The sequence below is a fragment of the Manis pentadactyla genome, chromosome 4, assembly GCF_030020395.1.
Source record: "Manis pentadactyla isolate mManPen7 chromosome 4, mManPen7.hap1, whole genome shotgun sequence".
NCBI classification, from domain to species: Eukaryota; Metazoa; Chordata; class Mammalia; order Pholidota; family Manidae; genus Manis; species Manis pentadactyla.
Window position 1 is genome coordinate 34,795,455 of NC_080022.1, and position 21,973 is coordinate 34,817,427.

Here is a 21,973-nt window from a genome sequence, read left to right on the forward strand (position 1 = left end):
CCCCTCTAAAAGTTATAGTTTTGTTATATTCATTTATTATTATCTTATTATAGGCAAACACTCAGAAAAGCATTCCAGGAGCAAAGCAGTAAGGTTTTTCTGGAAAAAGGCAGAGTTTATGAGGGTGCCAGGATTTGAGGGTCATTTAGTTGCAATGGGTGTCACTCTTAAAGATTTATCCATTTAGTCTTGGTCACTTTTGGTTCAAGAGAGGAAGAAAAGCACCAGACCCTGAGATCTCTCAGTGGGTGTCTGGTGGGTGGGAGGGGATATGTGAACAAAAGCAAGAGCTCTTTTCAGTCTCCACAATGTCTGGCAGCGACTCCAAGACTTTCCAGCTCCTTCGTGAGGGCGGGCAGGTCTGATCTCCAGGAGTGCCCTGGGTCTGGACTCCATTTCCCAGAGTCCCTAGTGCCCTAATGTATTCAGTGCTCAGAGTGCCTGTATGTGTGTGAGTGTGAGAGAATGTGTGCGTGTGTGTGTGCGTGTGCGCGTGTGTGTCTCCGAGTCCCTGGGAGAGTGGAGGCTCATTCACTGATTAGAGCCAGCGCTGAGAGGCAGCACTGCTCCTTCTCTCACACCAACCGAGTCTCCTGTTCTGTACATGCAATCCCAGGCAGCTCGCGAGCACAAACCCGGGGCCAGCCGCCTGCTGCCGCCGCCGCCGCCGCCGCTGCCTCCGCCGGCTCTGCGCACCCGGGACTGTTCATGCACCACACTCACCGCCCGCTTCCCTCCGTGTCCTGAAAAGTGCGACCGTTCTCCCAGGGAATTTCCACGGCAAGTATGGAGACCAGAAAGGGGTGTTAAATGTGTGTGAGTACGCAAGAAGGGTGGGTGCGAGGGCAGCCGGGCTGCTCAGGAACCTGGTTAACTTTACGGGTCCGTTTCCTAGGGATTCGGATGGCTCCCCCCGCGACGGGGCAGGCGCTGGGACCTGGACTGGAGCGTCTTACATATTCGCGACGGTGCCTCCCGGCACCGGTGCCCTGCGCACTCGGTGCGCTGCCTCACTCAAACTTTCCGTCTTGAGTTTTCCTTCAAGTGTTTTATTTGGTGGGGGTGCGAGGGGGAGGGACCAGACGCGAGAATTGGACAAGTAGGGAGAGTGAGGGGACAGCAAGGGAAGGGAGCAGGACTTCTGTTCCCCATCTTTTAATCAGCCCCTTTGCCACTTTGTTTGGGTCGTTCGCGAGAATGCCTCTTGCCGGGCTCCGCTGTGTAACCCGCGGTGATTTCCGGCTGGGCCTGGACCGAGTGGTACTCAGTGGGGAGCCCGAGGCGGCGGACAGGATGAGGAAGGGGAGATCCGAAAGAGAAAGAACCCCGACCGTCCCCAAGCCACACACTACGGGCCCAGTGCGGTACCCGAGGAGAGGCTGGGAGCCTTGGGCCCCCGGGCCTCGGCTTACTTTTTCCTGGCGGGGCAGGGTGTGAAGGGCGTGGAGGGGGGTGGGGTGGGGCGAGGGAGTCGCAGCCTGCTGGAAGGAGGCAGGTGCTGGCCCAGAGGGGGACCGATCTCAGTGCAGCCGGTAAACTCCCCGCTCCGCTCGGCTGGACCGGCCTGGCCTCAGAGCAGCCCGACCCGTGGGGGGTCTCCCGGGATTTTCGGGGTCGGGACTCTCTCCCAGCGTTTCTACAGAGCGGGGCGAGGGGACCACCGTATAGACAGCGGCGCGTTGCTCTTTTCGTGATTGGTTTTTATCTTAGACCTGTCTTAAACTGAGTAACAATTTCTCTTCCTTCGACTTGAAAACAAAACTTTTCAGCGAGCATGCCGGTCGCGGCAGTCCTGCGGCCACCACCACCGTGCTCGTCAGCCCCCGCGGAGTGACCTTCTCCGCCCAGAACCCGGCCCCGCCACCGCGCTCCCTACCCTCCGGCCGTCACCCCCCAACCCTAACCCCGGGCTTTTCAGGGCTCGGCCAGGGCGTTTCGCCTTTGTGCTCTGTAAGGGAAAGCCTTTTTTTCCAGGGCACAACAAACTTGGGCGGAGAGCTTCCGTGTGTCCCCTCTCCCCCCTCCAACCCGGGCAAGGCCGCCCACGGTGGTGAGGCCATCTGAAGGGATGCCCGGTCGGTCCTCCGCGCCTGGAACCCTTCCAAGAGCTTGAGGCCGGGGTGGACCCTGGCCGGCGAGGGAGCGCGGGAGCCCCGAAGTAGTGGGGACTCGAGCTGCCCGGAGGCAGAGGAAGAGCTCTTGCTTCCCGTTAAGAACGCACTGCCTTCTCGGGCCCTGGCCACGGCTGAAGCGAAGGGCCAGGGCCCGGGCCGCCAGGCAGGCGCGCGTCACACCGGGTGGGTGCATGGGGCAGGGGCGCTTGGTGTGGAAGTCAGCCCTGCCGGGCCGGGCCGTCCAGGGTTTCTGGCCTTTGCCGCCTCCTCCCTGTCCGGGGAGCAGCTGAGAGGGGAGACTCGGGCGCTCTCTGCCCACGATGCCCACCAGCCACGTCTCGCCTCTCGCCTCCGCTCTGGACTCGGTTTGAGGGGCAATGGGGAAAGAAAGGAAAAATAAAGAGAAAAAAGGGCGCGCAGTGAGGAAGCGGCGGTGAGAATAGAGGGAGCAGTGCGGGAAGCGGAGCCCGGCCTCCTCCTCTGCCCTTCTCGGGAGTTCTTCCCGCAAATGGAAAATGAGCCGGGGTGGGGGTTGGGGGGAGGCAGAAAGAGTGTCGAGGAAAAGCGTTGCGGGCGACTTCATTCCCATCCTTCTGGGCCTGCGGCAACCCGGCAAAAGTGGCGTGAGTTCGCTTGCTGCGCCCCGGGGTGAGGTGGGGGCAGGCTGAGGACAGGGCGGCGCCGCGCCGCTGGCGACCTACGGGGCTTGGCCCGGGCGCCGAGAGAGCGGGGACACACACCTGTTCGGCAAGCTGCGTCCTGTGCGGCGGCTGGGCGGCCGCGGAGCGACAGGCAGAACCCTTCCTCCCGCACCCCAGGCCTGCAGTTCCGGAACCGGGAGGGCCCGACTGACCCCCGCGGACCCACATTTGCAAGAGCGCCGGAATCCAGAAGCCCGGTGGCTGCCCGCTGAAGCGGTGGCGCGCGGCAACGGGAGCCGGGTGACCCGCGGGGCGGGGCTGTTCAGGGGCTCGAGGTCCATGGACTTTGATCCGAGGCAGCTCTCTCCGAGCCCCTGGCCTGCGAGCCTTGCCCGGCAGCGGTCCAGGGCCCCTAGCACTCGTCCGTTCTTCCCTGGCCGGCGCCCTCGTTCCGCAAAGTTACACGCAGATTGTTGCGTGCGGAGGTTTGTTGGGACCTAAAGTATTCTTTGTGCAAAGGCAGCCGGGAGCTGGAGGGAGAGGTCAGGCCAAGGAGTGGTGGGCTCTGCTTGTGTTGGCCCCAAGTGTACGTAGGTTTCGCCTTCACCTCTTCTTCCTCCGTTTTCCCTAAAAGAGTGGGTTTTTCCCAGATAAGACTCTTACCGGCTGAATTCTGCACCGGCTAGCTGAGCCGGCAGCCTCGCAGCCCGCACTCTCGGACAGGCCGGGGTGTTTCGGATTCGCATCCGGTGGCTACGCGGGGCCTGGGTCAGTGTCCAAATCTGGGACCGATACCCGGCCATATCTGAACCGCAGGCGCTGGCCCCAGCTCTGGAACCGTGTTAGCCTTATGCTTCCTGAGCTCTTGCATATGGTGGTAAAATTTCTGTTGGAGCGGTGTTTCCAAATACCCCCTGGCATTTGGTGTGCGGGAATTCTCTTCAAGCAAAGAAGTCTGTGAACTTAAAAAAAATTGTTTTTCTTTCCTGAGTTCTTCACGACCCCCCACTACCCTGGTTCCATTTACTATTGTTCTTTCTTTTTAAGTTGCCTGTTAATTTTTTTAAAGTTTATTTATGCAAAGGAAAAATATCGTTTAATTTGTTCTATTATTTTAATTCTTGGTTTTTGGAAACGGTTCAGAGACCACAAAAATGTCACCTGTTGTAATAAGCAGAGGAGTGTTGCGTGTGCGTTTTAATTGCCAGCAGAGTCGTAGTTTGGTGCGCGTTCAGAGAGCTAGGGCTCCGGGAAAGAGGCTTTGCAGCTTTTCTTTGTGGCAGTCATTTGCAAGTGGGTTTGGCTCCCAGCAACAACAGCCTCGCCGCTTCCTTCTACCGCGATCTCCGGCGCGGGTCAGGAAGCCCAGACCCTAGACAGCTAGGGTAGGAGATTGTCCACTCTCGGAGACTTTCTCACTGGCTTTCGGTTTTTCAATGCGAAAGTGTCTAGTTCGCCCCGGGAATGCGCCGCGCAGCGCATCTGCCCAGCTTCAGATATTTTCACCTTCCAAACGTCAGCTTCTTCGTTTCATTTGTCTTGGTTCTGGCGTGTTTAACCACGCAGTTAGTAATCTCACTAATTATTCAGTTAGCTGGTGTCTTGTAATCACTTTAAACCAGGGTCGGGTGTCTGATTTAACAAACTCCCACACATGCAGACCTGAACCAAACCCAGCACGTCAAGGATTTGAATTTTTTAAACTCAATATTTGTTGGTCCTTCGAACGTCCAACCTTACTGCCTGCCAGACAATTTATTTAGCTTCGTGGATTGATCCCTCCTCCTTGTTTAGTTAATTCAACAAAGACTTTTTGCAATCTGTTTGGAGTTTGTCTGATGCCGTGGAAAAGTAGCTGATGATTTATTTGGTTGCTTTTCGATTTCTGTCTTCAGCCCTTCTTTCTCCTCCTTTCAGCGGGGATGTCAGCTGTTATTACTTCCTATTGATCCCTTTGCAAAGTGAGAAGTGAACTAAAATTAATGTCAATTCCACTGCTCGGATCAATAGCTGGAGTTATTTTAATCTGGATTTGCACGAAGTGCTAAATTAAAAAAAATCAGCATAGAGGCAGAAAAGTAACAGTTACTTACTTTCCCTTTGCCCGGTTCTTTACAGTCACCCAAATGCTCCATCACGCTGATTATCTTACAATCCATATTTTTTTAATTAAGAGGGTCAGTTAGTTTCCTTATTTTGGGTTCTGTGTTTAAGCCCATGACATTTTGACATTGGGAGTGTATTAACTATAGATTTTCATAATGACTGTGGTCTGCTGAAGCCTCATCTATACAATGTGAGGCGGGGGTACAAAAAAAGGGGGGAAGCACTCCTTCTCCCACAGAGACCAACGCCCACACAGAAGAGTAAAAGAGATGTGGCCTGGAAAAATATTCTTGATTTATTTTCAGGATAATGAAGTTTCAAATGAATAACCAGGTTTGAGTGATTCACTGGGTTCTGTTACAGTGTCCGGTGCTGTCACCAGGTTACTAATTTATGAAACTCATTTAACATAATGAGGTGGTCCAGGAAGTAGAAATAGAAAGTGAATTCTCAAGGTGGTTGGTTATTTTTTGGAGAAAACATTCCTCTCCTCACCCCCCAGTGAATTATGTTTGCCCTTTTCTCCAGCTTGTCTCATGTAATATTGCTTGTTGATAGACAAGTAGTTATTTTTGTTGTGGGGAGCTGCTTAGAACCCTTGGAACAGCTCTAGACCAACTTTTGCAGCATCCATGTTGTATGACCAATAATCTGACTTGAAAACAGCCAAGAACAGGATTCCCAGACTTGTCAGGCTAACTACTGTCCTTGGCAGATCATTCCCCACACTGCTATAACTTGACAGGAAAGTTATTTAAAATTTGGAAGGGAGAAAAATCCGTTAATGTGAGATACATAATCTGGTAATTTAGCAATGATGTCTATAAGGAAAGATGCCAAATGAGGAAGCAGTCTGATGGCGTGCACTCATCTCCCCAATTAATAACAGTCATTGACACGTTTGCTACAGGATGGGAGAAGGAAATACTCTCTTTGCACTGCATTAAGCCAGGAGGATTCATCTACAGTTTTACTGAGGTTTCTCTGTTTGAGGGAATACCAGATACTCCATTATCTAGGTGGTTTTTTTAAAGGGAGGAGGTAAATTTTATTTGTGACAGGACCCTCAATTTAAAGGTTATAATCTGTAGCAGGTGGTGATTCTTGGTTACACTTGGAGTTTCATTAAGTTTCTATTTAGTGTATATTTCTGAAGCTAATAAGTCTGAGTATTCATCTTAGGTTATCCGGACTTTTGATATATAGCCCTTCTCCCACCCTCAAGATAAATTTTGAAACGGAATCAGTGGCCATGAAAATGTACAACCTAAATTTAAAAGGGAAATTGAAAGAAGTCTCCTGAAACTCCAATTTGTTCCAGGGACCTTTATTGGACATCAACTCTGACTGGGCCAATAAGCAGAGCAAAATAAGTCCGAAATTTTGTTAGCATTTTGCTCTAAATGTTAATGGCAAATTCAAGGCTGTTTACAAATCTACTTAAGAGTGAGTGCGTTAGTAACTAAAATCACCCATCCGTTCTTTGAGGCTCCTGGAAGACAGTTGCTTCTAGAGAACATATGCCAAAGGCCCCCATTATGTTTTTAAATCTTGTCAGAGATGCCAGGCATTTTATTGATGAAGGTTTTGTTCCTTCTCAGAAAAGAGAAAGCTGTATGATTAGACAGGGAGTGTGCATCAAAAATAATGGTGCTGTTGTTTCTTCACATGGCTCTTCTTTATGGAAACCATCTTAGATGATACATGAAGATGTGTGTTTATATGTGTGCCAATGTGTGTGATTTATCCACACATACAATTAGTACCAGCTAACATGTACAGATGGTCTAGATATGCTTGATTTAGGGATTCTTCAGTGTCAGGGCGTTGTTAGGGGAGATGAAAAGAGGGTGTGTATGTAGGGGGGTTCCTGTAGGTGGAACGTAGTCTCTGAACATCAGGCCTGCCTTGAGTGGCGAATGCAGGTGCAAGCTCCTTAAAATATAGACCCCACCTAATCTACTGGGTGATTTAGCTGTCCAAAGCTCATTTGCTCAGGGAACATTGTATTTGGAGGTTTTATGATTTTTTTTCCTTTGCTGGGCTCAGGCGCATTTCACCCGGAACGTGTAGGGACCAAAGTCAGCTACGCGTACATCACAGTAAGTTGTCTATTGATTTTCTGGAATGAAAATGGTCGGATGCTGCTGCCCACTGGCTCCTAAAGCCTGTGGAGTCTCTTGCCTGAACATCTGTAAGCCAGAAGGATTGTGTTTTGATCACTTGGGGTTTCCCTTTTTTTCTCCCCCTGACCTCCCTCCCCCCCTTTTTTCTTTTTGCTGTTTCTGCAGGTCTTAGAAGGGGATGATTCCCCAGTAACACTCCCTGCCCTGATCTGAGGTGCACTCAGCCTCCCTTCCAGGGAAGACTGCTTCTTGTGTGACGCCGGCCATTGAAAGAGACTCCGATGGACTTACACCGGGCAGCTTTCAAGATGGAGAACTCGTCCTACCTCCCCAATCCTCTGGCATCCCCGGCACTGATGGTCTTGGCGTCCACGGCTGAGGCCAGCCGTGATGCTTCCATCCCCTGTCAGCAGCCACGACCCTTTGGTGTACCTGTCTCAGTAGACAAGGACGTGCACATTCCCTTCACCAACGGCTCCTACACCTTTGCCTCTATGTACCATCGGCAGGGTGGGGTGCCAGGCACTTTTGCCAATCGTGATTTTCCCCCTTCTTTACTACACCTCCACCCTCAGTTTGCTCCCCCAAATCTAGATTGCACCCCAATCAGTATGCTGAACCATAGTGGAGTGGGGGCTTTCCGTCCCTTTGCTTCCACTGAGGACCGGGAGAGTTACCAGTCAGCCTTTACACCAGCCAAGCGACTTAAGAACTGCCATGACACAGAGTCTCCCCACTTGCGCTTCTCAGATGCAGATGGCAAGGAATATGACTTTGGGACCCAGCTGCCATCTAGCTCCCCTGGTTCACTTAAGGTTGATGATGCTGGGAAGAAGATCTTTGCTGTCTCTGGCCTCATTTCGGATCGGGAAACCTCATCTAGCCCAGAGGATCGGAATGATAGATGTAAGTACTTTGGTGTGAGTCCCCTACCCCCAAGAAGCCTGCCTCACAATAGTGTTCAACAGGTCTGTGGCATTTTTCAGGCTCCTAGTAATGGGAAGGGCCAACCACTGCCTATTCAGAAGCTGTGGATTACTGACATTTACTTATCTCTTGTCAATGAGCACTGATAGTCCTGATAGGAAATGTTTTTATGAAGGTGGCCAGAGGCAAGTTAGCCTGGGTACTGCCTCTCCCCAGGCCGTGACTGGCTTATTCCCTGGGGACTCTGGAGTGAGGAGCGGTGCCATATGTGTACTGCAGTGCATATCATTTCATTAGAAAGTGTAGGTTCCTAGGGAATTTGGGGGCCCCGAAGAAACATCCATCCCTCCTCTCTTGGCTTGCCTCAATTGTGTTTCTCTGATGTCGGTGTTATTTTTTAGTTTTTCCATTGTATCACACCCAGCAGACTCCATGTGATTTTATTTTCACAACTCTCAGCTCTGGTCCACATCAGGCTATTTTTCAGAGAAGGACAAAGGTGTCGTCAATCATCATAAAGCATTTCAAACAGCTGTGTTTTCCTTGCGATTGCAAGGCTAGAAAGCTGACTTCTCTTGGGATTTAACAGGTTTGCTGGATGCTTATCCTGGGGCTCACTTTTAGGACTAGACACGGTTGACCTGTGTGGCTGCTCCATATTTGATGTTCACAACTATTACTAATTTCTGCTTAGGGAACACCTCTCTCATGGTCTCCAAGTGCCTTGTTGGGCTGTGCACTCAGGAATAGTTGGAACTAAACCTTTATTTGGAACTTGTAGACTAGGAGTGCTAAACCTGCAATCTTCTCTTCTAATATAAGCAGAAAATAATTGTGTTTTGAAGCTTTTCGGTTGCGGGTAGACAGAGCAGTTTTCTTCAAGCCTGGTGAGAATTTATGAACTGAGGGTGTTTTTCCACCCAACCCTTTGTTCTAAGATTGCCTTCATTTTATTTTTTTAAGAAAACTACATCTGAGGTTTGCTTTCCCCTCTTCTCTATTTTTTGTGCTCCTGTCCTCTGTATAACCACCAACACGAATGCCATTTTTTTTTCTCTTCTCTTTATGATGCCGAGGAGAGTAATAGAGACATTGCCGTTCTCTCCGGTCGGCACTGCTTCCTCAGGCTGTCTCCTTGAATTAGGCACTGTGTTAACTTTCCTGCGCTAAAAGGCATCTGCCTAAACCCAGCGTACCTTTTCAATAAAAGTCATCATAAAATCAACCTGCCTTGTAAATCCATCGCTCTTTGGTTTTGAAATATGTTGCAAGTGTGTCTTTTATGTCAGCGCCTGTAAGCCTGAGACCTCCCCACTTAAGGGAGAAGGCTGCTGTATGATAGCACGACTGCCCGTGTGTGCTCTCTTACTTTGCTTTAGCTGCTCTTCCACCTTCCCCCTTGCCGTACAGCCAGTGTGAGTCACAAGTCTGCTTTTTGGACACACCTGCTGAACGTGGTATGGGGTCAGTCTGTTTTGTTTTAGTTTAGCTTACTGTTTTCATTTGTCGGTGTGATCAAGGCTAGCTGTGTTCTACCTCTGGCTGCCTGAGTTCGGGTATGACAGATTCTGCCCCTTTTTTCTCCAAATATAAGTTGAAAATGAAATCCTCTAGAAACTAATACACCACAAAGTAACATCTGGAGATCAAGATTCCTGTCTTCTCTCTTAGCACATCCAACCTGTCTCCATTTTTCTTTTTGGCCCAAACCTGTATCAGACCCCCAGAGCAGGAGGAAGCTTGTTAGTCAAGTCAGAACTCATGGATGTGGATATCCATTCCCCTCCGAGTGTCAAATCCATAACTCTTCTGTTTGCCTGGTTGGCATTGTGTGGTGGTGCCGTCCCCCGTGGAGATGGATCCCTCACACAGGAATACGCCTGGGTGGAGAAAAACTAAATGAGTCTATCTGCCAAAGTGAAATGGAATTCTGACCTTGAAATTAATGAGATTGTGATCAGAAGGGTGGGGAACTTCTTTATGTCAAATTATAGAAATTGGAGCCCTTTTCCCTTTAATTTGTTTAAAAGACTCTTCATTTAAAGAGTACTTTGTGTTCTTTTTCCTCTTACACAAACAGTAAACCTATGGGCGTGTCTATGAATGTAGATACTTGTACACCCACCTTATTATCTAGAGTTGTGTTTGTGACTGATCTTGAACAAGAAACAAAGGTGCACAGTGAAGAGGAGACTGTTTGCCTCTGATAACCCTGGATAGGGTCTCCTTTCTCCTTCTGCTTCCTTAGATGGTGTGGGAGACTTTCACAGGATTGTACTGTGAGCACTGGTGCTTTTGATTTTGAGTTTTTGGAAAGCAGGAGAAACATTTTTCTCAGGGAAGCGTCGAAGAGGCACTGTGACAAAGTCAGCAGCAGCTTTCTTGGCTCCTGTCATATGGCGACGTGTGTCAGAATATTTATGGTCTGTTTTATGTAAATACATATTTAAGGGCCGTTAGAAGGCCTGATTATTCCCACTAGATGCCTTTCAGTTCCTCCCTACAGAACCATTTCGAAATAAGTAATATTTCTCAAGTAATCGAGTGACAGTATACAAGACTGCTTCCAAAGGGAGAGCTCAAGGGGCAGATGGGGCAGTAAGGGGGTGGGGAGGTGAGAAGAGAGAAGATGGAGAGTGTTCAGAGGAACAAAGTAATAGGACACAGTGGCTTTTGCCTAGATTGCCGAAATCAACCATGTATATTTTAGTTTTTTATTCTTAGAATTTAATTTCTGATATGGTTGACTCATTTTTCAATTCTCTTCATATAAATTTTTTTTCATAAAATGTAAAAAGAGTTTGCATTTAATACAACAGTAAAACCCTCAATAAGCATTTAGCTTTAGGGGTTCTTGTGGCAGGGGGTGGGGTTAGTATGGGAGTGTGTATGTGTGTGTCCCTTACTTAGAGTAGAACTTTATGACTGAGTTTTAGGTCAATGAAAAACCAATTTTACAATGGAAACACTGAGTTTTTACTGTTGAAGCCGCCTCTAACCCCCACCCCCACTGCATCCATTGGCAGATATGTTCACGTGTGAGAGCATTTGAAAGAGGTGCCTGCAGACATGTAATACACATGTGCTCTTTCCTTAAATCTGGGTACTGATAGGCAGGATTTCTTCTGTGATTAAATATGTGTTTTTATAGAAAGAAGTGTAGCTATTTGGATAAAGTATTGTCTCTCCTAGTAGATGATTCTGGTTTGCTTGCCTGTTCATCTGCCTGGCCTCACAAGTGATTCCTGAGGTAGGTGTTGGGTTCTATGGAAAAGGGAAGGTTTGACTCAACAGGACTGACTTATTTGCCCTGGAAAAAGGGAGAAGTGTTTTGTGAGAAGCCATTTGTGGAGGATGCATAATTCCCCAGGAAGGGGACTGAGGTAACTCCTGTTTATTGTCACTCCCTGAACCAGTCTCCAAGGCTCCATGTCCAGGGAAATGATGCTAAAATTTATGGACCAATTACTAATAGTCCACGTGTGTCTTACATATGAAGTGTCTACAGATATGTTTCCCAGGGCTTTTAAAATAAACATTTCCTCATTAAGGAAACTTTATAACAAAAGGGAAGATAAGTATTGTCTGCTGCCTTTGCTAGAATCTATACATTTATTACCCCCTTAGTACTCTAGCTCTTATCATGTACATTTCCTGATTGTTCTCTGTAGGCACCCGTGTGTCCAGATTCCTGCCTGGGCGACAGGGTCTTTGGCCAGTCTGCCAGTCTCTCCCTTCAGTCCGAATTGGAGTTGGCTGGTCTGCATGCTCACCACAGGGCTGAGAGGGACCAGAACTGCCCCAGTGGAGCAATGACTGGCCCTGCATTCTGGCTCACCTCAGGGGTGGGCACTGAGCACCAACCCTAACCAGTCTCCACTTTTCCTACAGTGGCCCTCTTTTCCTAGCCTTTCCTTACCGTTAGGCAGATTCACAGGTAGGCAGGAAACCAGATGGCGTAGAGCAGTTCCTGGATGTTCTGCTTTGCTCTCATCTTCGATGTATTTGAAAAGTCATTCTTAGGTCCCAAAGGCCTTGAGTAGGAGATGGCATTTTGTACTCTGAGATGTGTCTTTATAAAGGCATGTGTCACTGAAGACCCTATGGCTTAAGAACCAAATCAATTGAGCCCACATAGGCCCAGGGCAGCCTGGAGTGAGGAAGGCTGCCCCCAGCATTGGGGGTAGTGGTAGGGGGGTTACTTCCCAAGGGCTCTAGGACTGGGGTAGGTAATGACCCTAATCTGGGCTTTTAGGGGAATTTCTCTCTTGCTGGGGAGAATGTTACGGGCAGTTCTCAGGTCACCAGGCTCAACTTCTGGGCTGTAGCTGAAACAGAGACCACTATGAAAGGGTCGGCAAATCACCAGAGGAGATGGGTCAGGCTGTTCCCTCTGTACTGACTGCCCAGACCTAGCCCGACTGTCGCTCAGCTGCTCACTGGGCTCTCTGGGAGTCCCTTTTCTCACCCCCACCCTCCACCCCAGGAGCCAGGCGGGGGTGGAGGGATAAGAACTCCTGATGTGTGTGGTTTCTGGTTGTTTACTCCACGCACAGTCACGATGGAGACTCCTTTTCATGCTGCTGGGTTTAATTGTCTTGTTGGGATAAAGAAATGTTTGCACAGCTAAAGTGGGGCCGGGCTGGACGGGAGCAGCCCCTGATGGCTGCAGAGCCATCTGGCCCGGCTTGGCTTGGCTCGGCGCGCCGCTCGCCCGCCAGCCCGGCGGCTGGGCTCGCTCCCGCTCCAGCTCTCTTCCCCGTCCTCGCTCCACGCCCGGCCGCTGTGGTCGGCGGCTGCCTCCTCGCACGGCCGGAATGCCTAATCACCATGGTGAGAAAACGGACACCGCAGCCGTCCTCCCTCCTCGCCCGGCGCCCTCCCTCCCATCAATTGTCATGCAGAAGTGATCCGGGCTGCCGTTTCCGCGCGGCCGCCAGCCAGCCCCTCGCCGCTCCCGGCTGAAGGGTGGCTGGTAATTGATCGTTTGGGGGAGGGGGTGCGGAGAGGCGCGAGGCCGGGCTTGGGGCAGGAAGGACCACCGAGTGAACTCCGTTGGCTCCCTTGAAAAGGACCCCCAGCCTCCGCCACGGAGATGGCTTTCAAGTGGTTTCAGAAATGTTGGTGACCTCGCCGTCGCTCGGCCGGACTTGGAGGCTGTGGGAACACCAGGCGCTGCCCCAGGGCTGGGGAGCCCCGCGCCGCCGCAGCCGCAGGGGCCGGGACCCACGGGTCGGGCTTGCCCCCACCCCGTCCCGCCTGCCTCGTCGCGCGGCCCGGGTCGCACTAAGAACCGAGCCCTGGGCCGGTTTCCTGTACGTCGTTCAAGGCACAGAGAGAGAGGGGACGGGGTGAGAGGCTAGGGAGGGAATGTGACCCGGGAGGGGGCACGCCCACGCGGATGTCGGCCCGCTGGGGGCTAGGCTGGAGGCGCAGGTGGGCGGGCGCAGGGCGAGGGGGCGAGGGGCGGCCGCGGCGCAGTCGGGGGGCACGGCAGGGGGCGCGCCTAGGCGCGCAGAAAGGGAGGGCGGCCGAGGGGACCTGCGCATCTGAATCTAGCGTTTCCCTCGGCACCCGGGGACTTCGGGGTTTCTCCTGTAGGTTCGAAATGCTTTCCGCGTGTTGCTTCTCAAATCTGTAAAACGTTCTGGGTTCGTGAACTGGCAGGACAGTTGGTGTTCGGGCGAGGCGAGTCGCAGTCGCCTCGGACCGTCTGAGGCCCGGAGCCAGCGCTGCGGGGCTTGTTAAAGTCCGGGCAATTTCTGGAACTCTTCCCACGGGAAGTTTTCCGGGGCTGCCTTCCGGTCAGCGGCCCCAGGTTGATTATTTGGTGGCCTTTTTTGTTTGAAAACAAAAAACACACATTGTATCCCAGTAACAAAAGTTGCTCTCCCTCCCCACCCCCTTCCCTCATTAAGGCAGGGAAGAGGAAGCTGAAAAATAGAATTGTATTTTTACGTTGGTTTTTCTTACTTTTAACCTGTCATAACTACATCCATCTGATTAATAAATACGAGCACACTTTGAAATGTATTATTCGTAAATACTCGGAATTTGGAGTGACACTACATTTAACAAAGTTATATTTTCATAATGATTTTTCATGTTTTTAACTCTTATTAGCCACATCCATCTGGTCAATAAATATCAGAGTATATGTTGGAATGTACCCTTTATAAATACTGGTACTTGGAGTGATGATGCATTTTACTGTAAAATCCACAGGATTTTAACACCAAAATAACCATTATTTTTGGATTTGACTATTTTCTCCGAACAGTTTAACAGCATTTCCCAGTGCCATTTTACCCCCCTTAAAGAGAGACGAACTGCAGATTTAAGGATAACATTGCTATATAGCAACTAAAATGCCCTAACATTAAAAAAAAAATCATTTAAATTGTGGCATTTGTGGCTAAACAGAGTGTGTTTAATCATTTGTAAGCTCAAGGTATGCTACAGGGTATTTGTAAATATCTGTTAGGGGGCAAAGAGGAGAATTTTCTGCAAAAGAACTTTCACCTAGTCTCTCCTGCCTTTTCCAGGAAAAGATCCTGAATTGGGACTATGGGTTTAGGCCTAGAGAAATGATAGGCTGTGCTATGAATCAGTAAACGTCATAGATGCTAAGTAAACAGAAGTAATTCATTGTCTTCCTGTCTTACACAGTGTATCAGACTTTTCTATTACCTTAATCAGAGTTTAGTTTTAGTGTTAATAAAGTAATTTGTTTTTGCATCTGTGCCCATCACGTCAAAGGGTTCAGTAAGTGTTAGCTGACTAAATGGATGATGGTGATTATAATCTAATTTTTACAATTTTCATCAGTTTACCACTCTTTGGCATTTCACTGGATAGTATCTATAAGATGGCTGTCCCAAAAGTGTAGAGGTTTGAGGAAAGAAAGGAAGAATTTATGTCTTAAGGTTTAGTAATGACAAAGGTAGGTAGGGAGTTTTTCAAGAGAGAATGTGAAATTACCTCTCAAATATAGACTCATTTTGTTGATTATTTTGAATACCAAAAAATATCTTTCCTAACTTAAAAAATAATTTAAAATGTGTATTTCTCTTCTGACTTTCTAGAAACCTTGAATGGCGTCTCTCCCCTTCCTAAATGTCTCCCACAACATCCCCTAGCATGGAGTCCACAAATAACAGATCTGCTTTTGGTGTGTATTTTAGAAAAGTCAAGTTTCCCCCTAGATCCCGGTTGAAGCTGGAAACAGACAAGTGATTTGGGGCTTTTGTAGATGCACATAACCAGCTGGCAATTCAGACATTTGACTGTCAGTTTTCTTGTGGAATGTGTTCTGATTGAAGATGACCTAGAGGAAATGAAAGTTGTTTTGGGGGAGACATGGTGCTGCACCCAATATATTCTGTTCATCAGACACAGTGCTTTAGGGAAGTCTAGAGCTGCATGTGTGAAGGAGGAACCTTTTGGTACAGTCTCATGAGAAATCAAGCCCAGTAAGCCTTAGTGTGACTCACTAGACAGGGTTGTCTTTTTCCACTGAAATTCATTTGCAGGCTAAGACTTACGGCTTTGCATCCATCTTACAGCAGCAGACAGAAAGATTGTAAGGACGGGGTAAGGGCCAGCCCTGGAAGACCTTTGCTCTGTTTTCAGGTATATGATTCTCATTTTGGTGCTAGCTAATCCTATATTGCTCTCATTTGACCTTGCTTTTTGGGTGTGTGATTTAAACCTAATCAGAGTGATGTAGCATAATAAATACCTGTTAGAGGAATAAACAGTATTTTCCTCTTTGAGCCTCAACTTGAAGGTGTTTCAGATCAAAGGTGGGAGACAATATAACAGAGTAGTTATGAGTTCAATTTCTGGAGCCAAATCCTGACCCTTTAGCTTACTTTCTCCGTGACCCTGGGCAAATGACTTAACCTCTCCTGGCCTCAGTATTCCCACCTGTAAAGTGGGGGAATTGTACAACCTTAAAGGGTCGTGGTGAAGGACTGAAAGAGATTAAATACACAGATAATGCTCAGAACGGTTAGAAAGCACATACTAAGTGTTCAAATACATGACTATTATTATTTCATGGACAATCTGGTGATTGTAATCTTCATTGTTAGAAGCAGTGATGGAGCCAAACACAGGGTCATTAACAACTGGCATGTATGTAGTATCCTTTCACACACTCATGCCTTATGGCAGTGTGGAAAGAGAGCAGGAGAAAAGCTCAGGGCCCTTTTCTGTGATAGCCAGCTGCTTTACCTCCCTTCATTATTATCCATCCAACAGGATTAGCCTGGCAGCCCTCTGACCTCTTTCTCCCTTCGTTTTACTTAGAAGCAAGGTAATGTTAAAGAAACTGAGGGTCTGAGTAGGAAGGGACTTGACTAGGATTAGATATCCAGGCAGTGTGACCCAGGTTAGAGAATCCCATTCTCACCATATTTTCTTATTCTGGAATTTTGTATTATCAGATACTGTTTGAAATAAATGGGCCATTACAATTTGTGTGATAGAGATTTAGACTATATATAATCAGATTTGCAGTAATGGTATTTGACTAGTATTAGAATTCAAAGTCCCAGAGTTTCTAGTATGCCCTTAGACTAAGTTATACAGGCACTTTTTCACTCTTGCCAATGTGAGAGAGATCTGCGAACCTCCCCCATCTGTGTGTGTCACAGTCCCACAGCATGATGGATTGTCTCTGCTTGGGGGAGGCTTAGGATGGGGCTTGAAGGGGCCTTGTAGGTCAGGAGAGAAATACAGCAGCAGGCCTGAGCTGGGGGGTGCTGGCGGGGAGGGATTAGCAGGGGAAGGGGAGGGCTGGGTTGGGCAGGGTAGGCCTCTTCCATAGTGTCTGTATGTATTTTCCTAGGAGTAAAAGAGGGCTGTCCATTACCCTGAGCGCACAAATAAACTCAGTGTTTTTCTCTTTGTAGAAAGCAAGCCCCATGGGACTTGGGAATACCAGAGAATGACTCTGCATGTCTGTGGGAGAGATGGGGAGTAGGAGGATGAGAGTGGGAAAAACTGACCCTCTGCCTGAGGATCTTGGCTTTGAGTCTTAATTACATATAGTAGCTCATGTTTGAAAAGTCTTCTGTTCACATATTTATGTAGCAGAGGTAGCCATTGGAGGCCAGTTGTCTGATACCTCTATCCCTATCAGTTGCCTCAAGGCTCCGTTGAAGAGTTGGGGCTCAGGCGACTGTTGGGGGTGAAATGTCTCTATAGATAGGACAACACCAGCTTCTCCTCTCTCCCTGCCCTCGTCCTGTCCACATATGGACACAAAGGTGTACAGGAGGTAGGAAGGGAAGCGTCCAACATTCTTAATTTCCAGTTTTAAACAGGAAAGTCTGGGATTTAGACCCAAGTGCCAAAGTCATAGTTAGGAAGGAATTCTGGAACAGGAGGGAGTTGGGTCTAAGAGGCAGATAGCGCAAAGGCAGCCCTGCACTCATGCTAGGGTAAGTAGGCAGCGGTACTGCAGTTAGGGCCTAGGCTTCGGCTTCCTTCCTGAGCAGTAAAATTTAAAAAAAAATCCTTAGAACAACAAAAGTCTGGACGCATGGGCTTCCTTCCTGACAGGCCAACCTGGTGGGGCTTCATTCAGCCTGAGCAGCAGTCAAGGCTGATTTACGGGTAAGTAAGAGATCCCGGACAGATGGGTGGGCTTAACCCTTTCCTCACCACAAAGATACTTCACTGCAGATGCTCCCCTCTTCCAGCTTCCCATCGTGGTGGGGTAGCTTTTTATTTGTCATTTTTCTTTATTTAGATTGAGTACCTGCTGCTGAAGGGCCCAGTACCCTCTTCATGAAAAAGCTGAATCTATGAGAAGTTGAATGACTTATAAAGAGATCTTGCCATCAAGTGCAGAGCTCACATTATGGTTCATAGCCAGTATAACTCTCAGGCTCTTGGTGATGTTCTATTTACCTGGGAGCATAGCATCCATCTCTGATCATGGGAAGTGCCTCCTGGAGTCAGTATTGGGGTGATCCTTTGAGCCTCAGTTCTATCTCTAGAAAATACCAGTACTGCAGAAGAAATAGTGCTGCTTCGTCTTAAGTGTTTATTGGTGGCATTGTGGATAAAACTCTGGCAGGATACATGAAGCGTGATTCAGATTCCATCTTAACTCATTAATTCGTTGAATCATTCAGCCAGTATTTACTGAGTACCTGCATTGTTCCAGGCACCAGGCTAGGCACTGGGGGATACAATGATGATCAAGACAGATTATAGTCCCTGCCTTACTAGAGCCTAGCAAGCAAGTGCAGGATGTTGTGAAAAGTACTATAAGAGGGAAGTATAAAATGCTGTGGGATTACAAGTAGGAGCACCTGATCTTGTCCATGAATCAGGAATAGTTTTCTGGAGCAAGTGACCTTTAAGATGATATCTGCAAATCAAGGAATGACTTATTTTAAGGGGCTAGGTGCGGCAGTTTTCTTTTCTAGACAAACTATAGCATCTGAGAATGGAAGAAAGAGCTGCCAAGGATTGTTCACGATGGAGTAAGAATAGAATTTTTCTCCACTAGTGCCTGAGACTTGACCTCAGATCTCTATAATACTTCATTCTATAGCCAGGCATTCTTGAGACTGTCATTTTGGTGCTCTATGTAGTTCTGAGGCCCAATATCATATAGGGTCTTGCTTCTGAAGTGACTTTCCAAAAATAAGCCATTGTAAAATCCTTTCTGAGGACATACGATATTTTAAGGCCCATGAGCACCCATGCTTGGTACAGAGTAGTCACTCAGGAAACATTTGTTGAGTGAAGGAGGATCATTACCCTGCTGGTATTTAGTGAGGCAGATCAAGGGTTCTGGTCTTTTACTGAAGTTCATGCTCAGCTTTATACTTTACCCTGCAGAAAGACCTGAAGGTCTCAAGACCTAGAGTACTCCCTGGCTGGGAAACCAAGCCACATAGCACCCAGGATTCTTGGCAGGATTTCTTGGCAGAGTTTGCTGTGGGAGGTGCTTTGCTCAGGCTTGACTTTCATGAGGGAGGTTAGCCATGTAGTGCCAAGACTATTGAAGAAGGGAAAAAAGAAGGCGAAACAAACTGTTGTTACAGCCTGGCACACGCAGGCAGGGCATACTAGAAGCAGTCCTTTCCTGCCAGGGCCTTGGTACCCTGCCATCCCTGTTGTGGTTTCCCTTCCCCCGCCTCTTATCAGCACAGCCCTGGACATCCACAGCATTTCCTGAGCTCCTGTATGTAGAGCTGCTGCAGTAGAGTCAAAGAAGTAGGAGATGATACTTCCTCTTCTTGAGGGCTTTGTGGTTAAGGTGTGTAGTTAGGATATATGCATGGACAAGAAATGATAATATAAAATAACAGACAATAAGGGCTCTGGGGTTTCAGGAAGAGTAATCCCCAAGGCTAGGTTTCTCAAAATGTGATCCAGGCCCACCCACTACCCAAGCACCTGTAGTAGTGTTGGAGAATGTTATTTATTAGACAGATTCCCAAGGCCCAGACCTCCTCATCACAGGAAATGTGGCCTAGAAATCTGTATATTTAGCAAGCAGGTGGTTCTTAATGCTCTTTAAAGTTTATGAATCACTCATCTAAGCTGAGTCTCAGGGCCAAGTGCCCGTAGAGATGTATGGCATTGGAGGAAGGGGAGTTAGGACAAGATGAGTAGACAGGGAGAGGCTGGGATTTCACGGAGGCGCTCGGGAATCTGCCCCAGGGCTGTGAGTGCCTCCGCCCCTTTGCCTTTGCTCCTCCTCAGGTTTTCCCCCCTTTCCTCCCTTATTGCTGATCAGCTGATTGCATATGCTCAGACTGCCCCTTTCTTGGTGCAATATTGTAGTTATAGGGTGGCCCAGCGGTGCTTAGCCAGATGTGAGGGAGGCCAGTGTGTGCTCTGGTGTTCCTTGGGCTCCAGCCAGCTCATCTCACTGCTGTTAGACTGCCAAGAAGGGGCTGGGAGAGGGCTTTTTGCCAGCCTCCTCTCTCCTCTTCCCCAGCCCTTAAGCTTTCTTTTTATGCTAAAATGCTCATTTGTAAAGAAATAAGGATTGGAGGGTTGGAGGAATCTCTCAGTGGTGGAAACAGTCACCAACACCTGGCACTGGCCCTCTGCTTCAAGCTGTAATGCTCCTGGGGACAGCTGCCATGGGTAGAAGGTTAAATGAACCTAAGTGGAGGCCTGGTCCAAGGTTCAGGTGGCTTTAGACACCTTTCCCCTAATGAATGCCGCCTTCAGCCTTGCTGATGGATTTGGCGGAGGTGTCCTTTTCCCAGCATACTTCCTCTTCTTAAACATTCACCACATTGTATTGTAATTATTTGCATAATTGTCCCTCCTCTGTGGGTCCATGTCTGTCTCTGTGTGTGACTCTATCCAGGGTTTCTCCTCATGTGGCACCTGGCTTAGTAAATATTTGTTGTGAGAGGAAGTGAACCCAGAATCACTTTCCTCTGCTGAGTCTTGTTGAGTGTTTCCAGCTGGCTCTACCCTCTTTGACAGAGCCTGAAGGACCACACAGGATCCACCACAGGACTGGGCACCTCCTGGCACGTTATCGATGATTAGAAATAGAGGTGTTGGGAACAGCTCAGTAACAGGGCAAGAGCATAGAGCTAGAAGCTCCAGATTGTCATTTACTAGCTATGTAACCTTGGGTAAGTCTCTTTGTTTCTCTGAACCCCAGGTCCACATATATAAAATGGGAGGTGGCAAATAATCCTTGCCCTACCTTCAGGGTTGAGTCAGAAAAGGTAGCACAGATGTGTTTTGTAATCTAAGAGGAACCATATAAATGACCCCCCACCCCCCACCCACTCCCAACACACACACACACACACACACACCCTATCCCCTTCTAAGAACATCTAAAGAGCAGAATGGTCTTAGGACACTAAAGTAGTTTATGAAATACCTGAGTATTCAACCTAGAGGGAGCCCTCTTACATGCGGTTTCGTTCTTGAGGATGGACTCAGAAGAGATGGCAATCCCTGACCCTGGTTGTACCATTATTTCCCTAAGTGGTTTGGGACAGAAGTTCCACAGACTTTTTGTGAATGTAGGTTGGCAGGCCACTTTCTATACAGCTCTGTGACATCTCAGGTGAAATTTTATTTTGCCACACCCCCACCAAAAGGAATTTACCTTCTGCCTCTCTTCTCAGCAAACTTCAGAGCACCATATTTTTCAGTTTCCAGGGCTACTGACTATTCCTATTTTGTGGAGGGCTGTGTTTGGCTCAGAGGCATAATGCCTCGGCGTAAGGAATGATAGGCAGACTCAAGGTGAAGAGGGCTTTCTGCCCTCATGATCTTGTCTAGGCTGCAAGAAGTGCCATGCTCTGTAGGAGAGCATGACAAAAGGAAGATTTGGAAGGATTTGGAAGGCTTGCCCCCTAGGCATGATCTTTAGAAGTCAGAGCTGGGCTAGAAGGACTGGAATGAACAAGCATTTGAAAAAAAAGGCTTTACTTGTGTGGTAAACTTCACTGTGTGATTATTTAATAGACCATTAACAAGCAGATTCATTAACAAGATCTTAATTAACAAGTTTCAGGGTTATTCCTCCAACTTCCCAGGGGAACTGTTCTCCTCCTATTTAGTCCCAGAGACTTCCTATCCTCCTTAAACTAACCATACCAGATGCATTTAAATTCAGTCTTTTTATTGCAAGTGAAATGACTGTAGGCAAAGGCAGGCGCAGAGCCCTACTCCTAATAAGAATAGCTAATACCTTTTTTTTTTAATTTTGTTATCATTAATCTACAATTACATGAAGAACACTATGTTTACTAGGGTCCCCCTTCACCAAGAAATAGCTAACACCTTTTGGAGCACTTTTCCTATGTCAGGTAATATTCTCTGAGTGCTTTAAGGGTAATCATTTATTTAATCCTCCTAAACTCCCTCTGAACTAGGTATTGTTATTATCTCTGTTTTACAGATGAGGAAACTGAGGCCTAGGAGTTTGAGCAATGTACCCATTGTCACAAAAGCAAGAAATAGCAGAGATGAGATTCAAACCCAGGCAGTCTGGCTCTGGAGCCAATGGGGAAGAGGAAAACCCCAGGAGAGGGAGGCCTATAGG

General features: G+C 48.2%; 1 protein-coding gene across 4 annotated transcripts in view; it reads left to right on the forward strand.

Moving 5' to 3' along the window:
• Positions 1-547: 547 nt before the first annotated feature.
• The window catches only part of RNF220 (ring finger protein 220), a 212,774-nt gene continuing 191,348 nt past the window's right edge, over positions 548-21,973 (forward strand). Inside the window, exons 1-2 of one of the 4 annotated variants that reach the window (XM_036893142.2) lie at positions 548-780; positions 7,153-7,893. In XM_036893142.2, coding sequence (XP_036749037.1) covers positions 7,269-7,893 — 625 coding nt within the window. In that variant the 5' untranslated portion in view covers positions 548-780; positions 7,153-7,268. The remainder of the gene's footprint in view (positions 781-7,152; positions 7,894-21,973) is intronic. The other 3 variants (XM_036893144.2, XM_036893143.2, XM_036893145.2) reach the window with 3 other exon arrangements.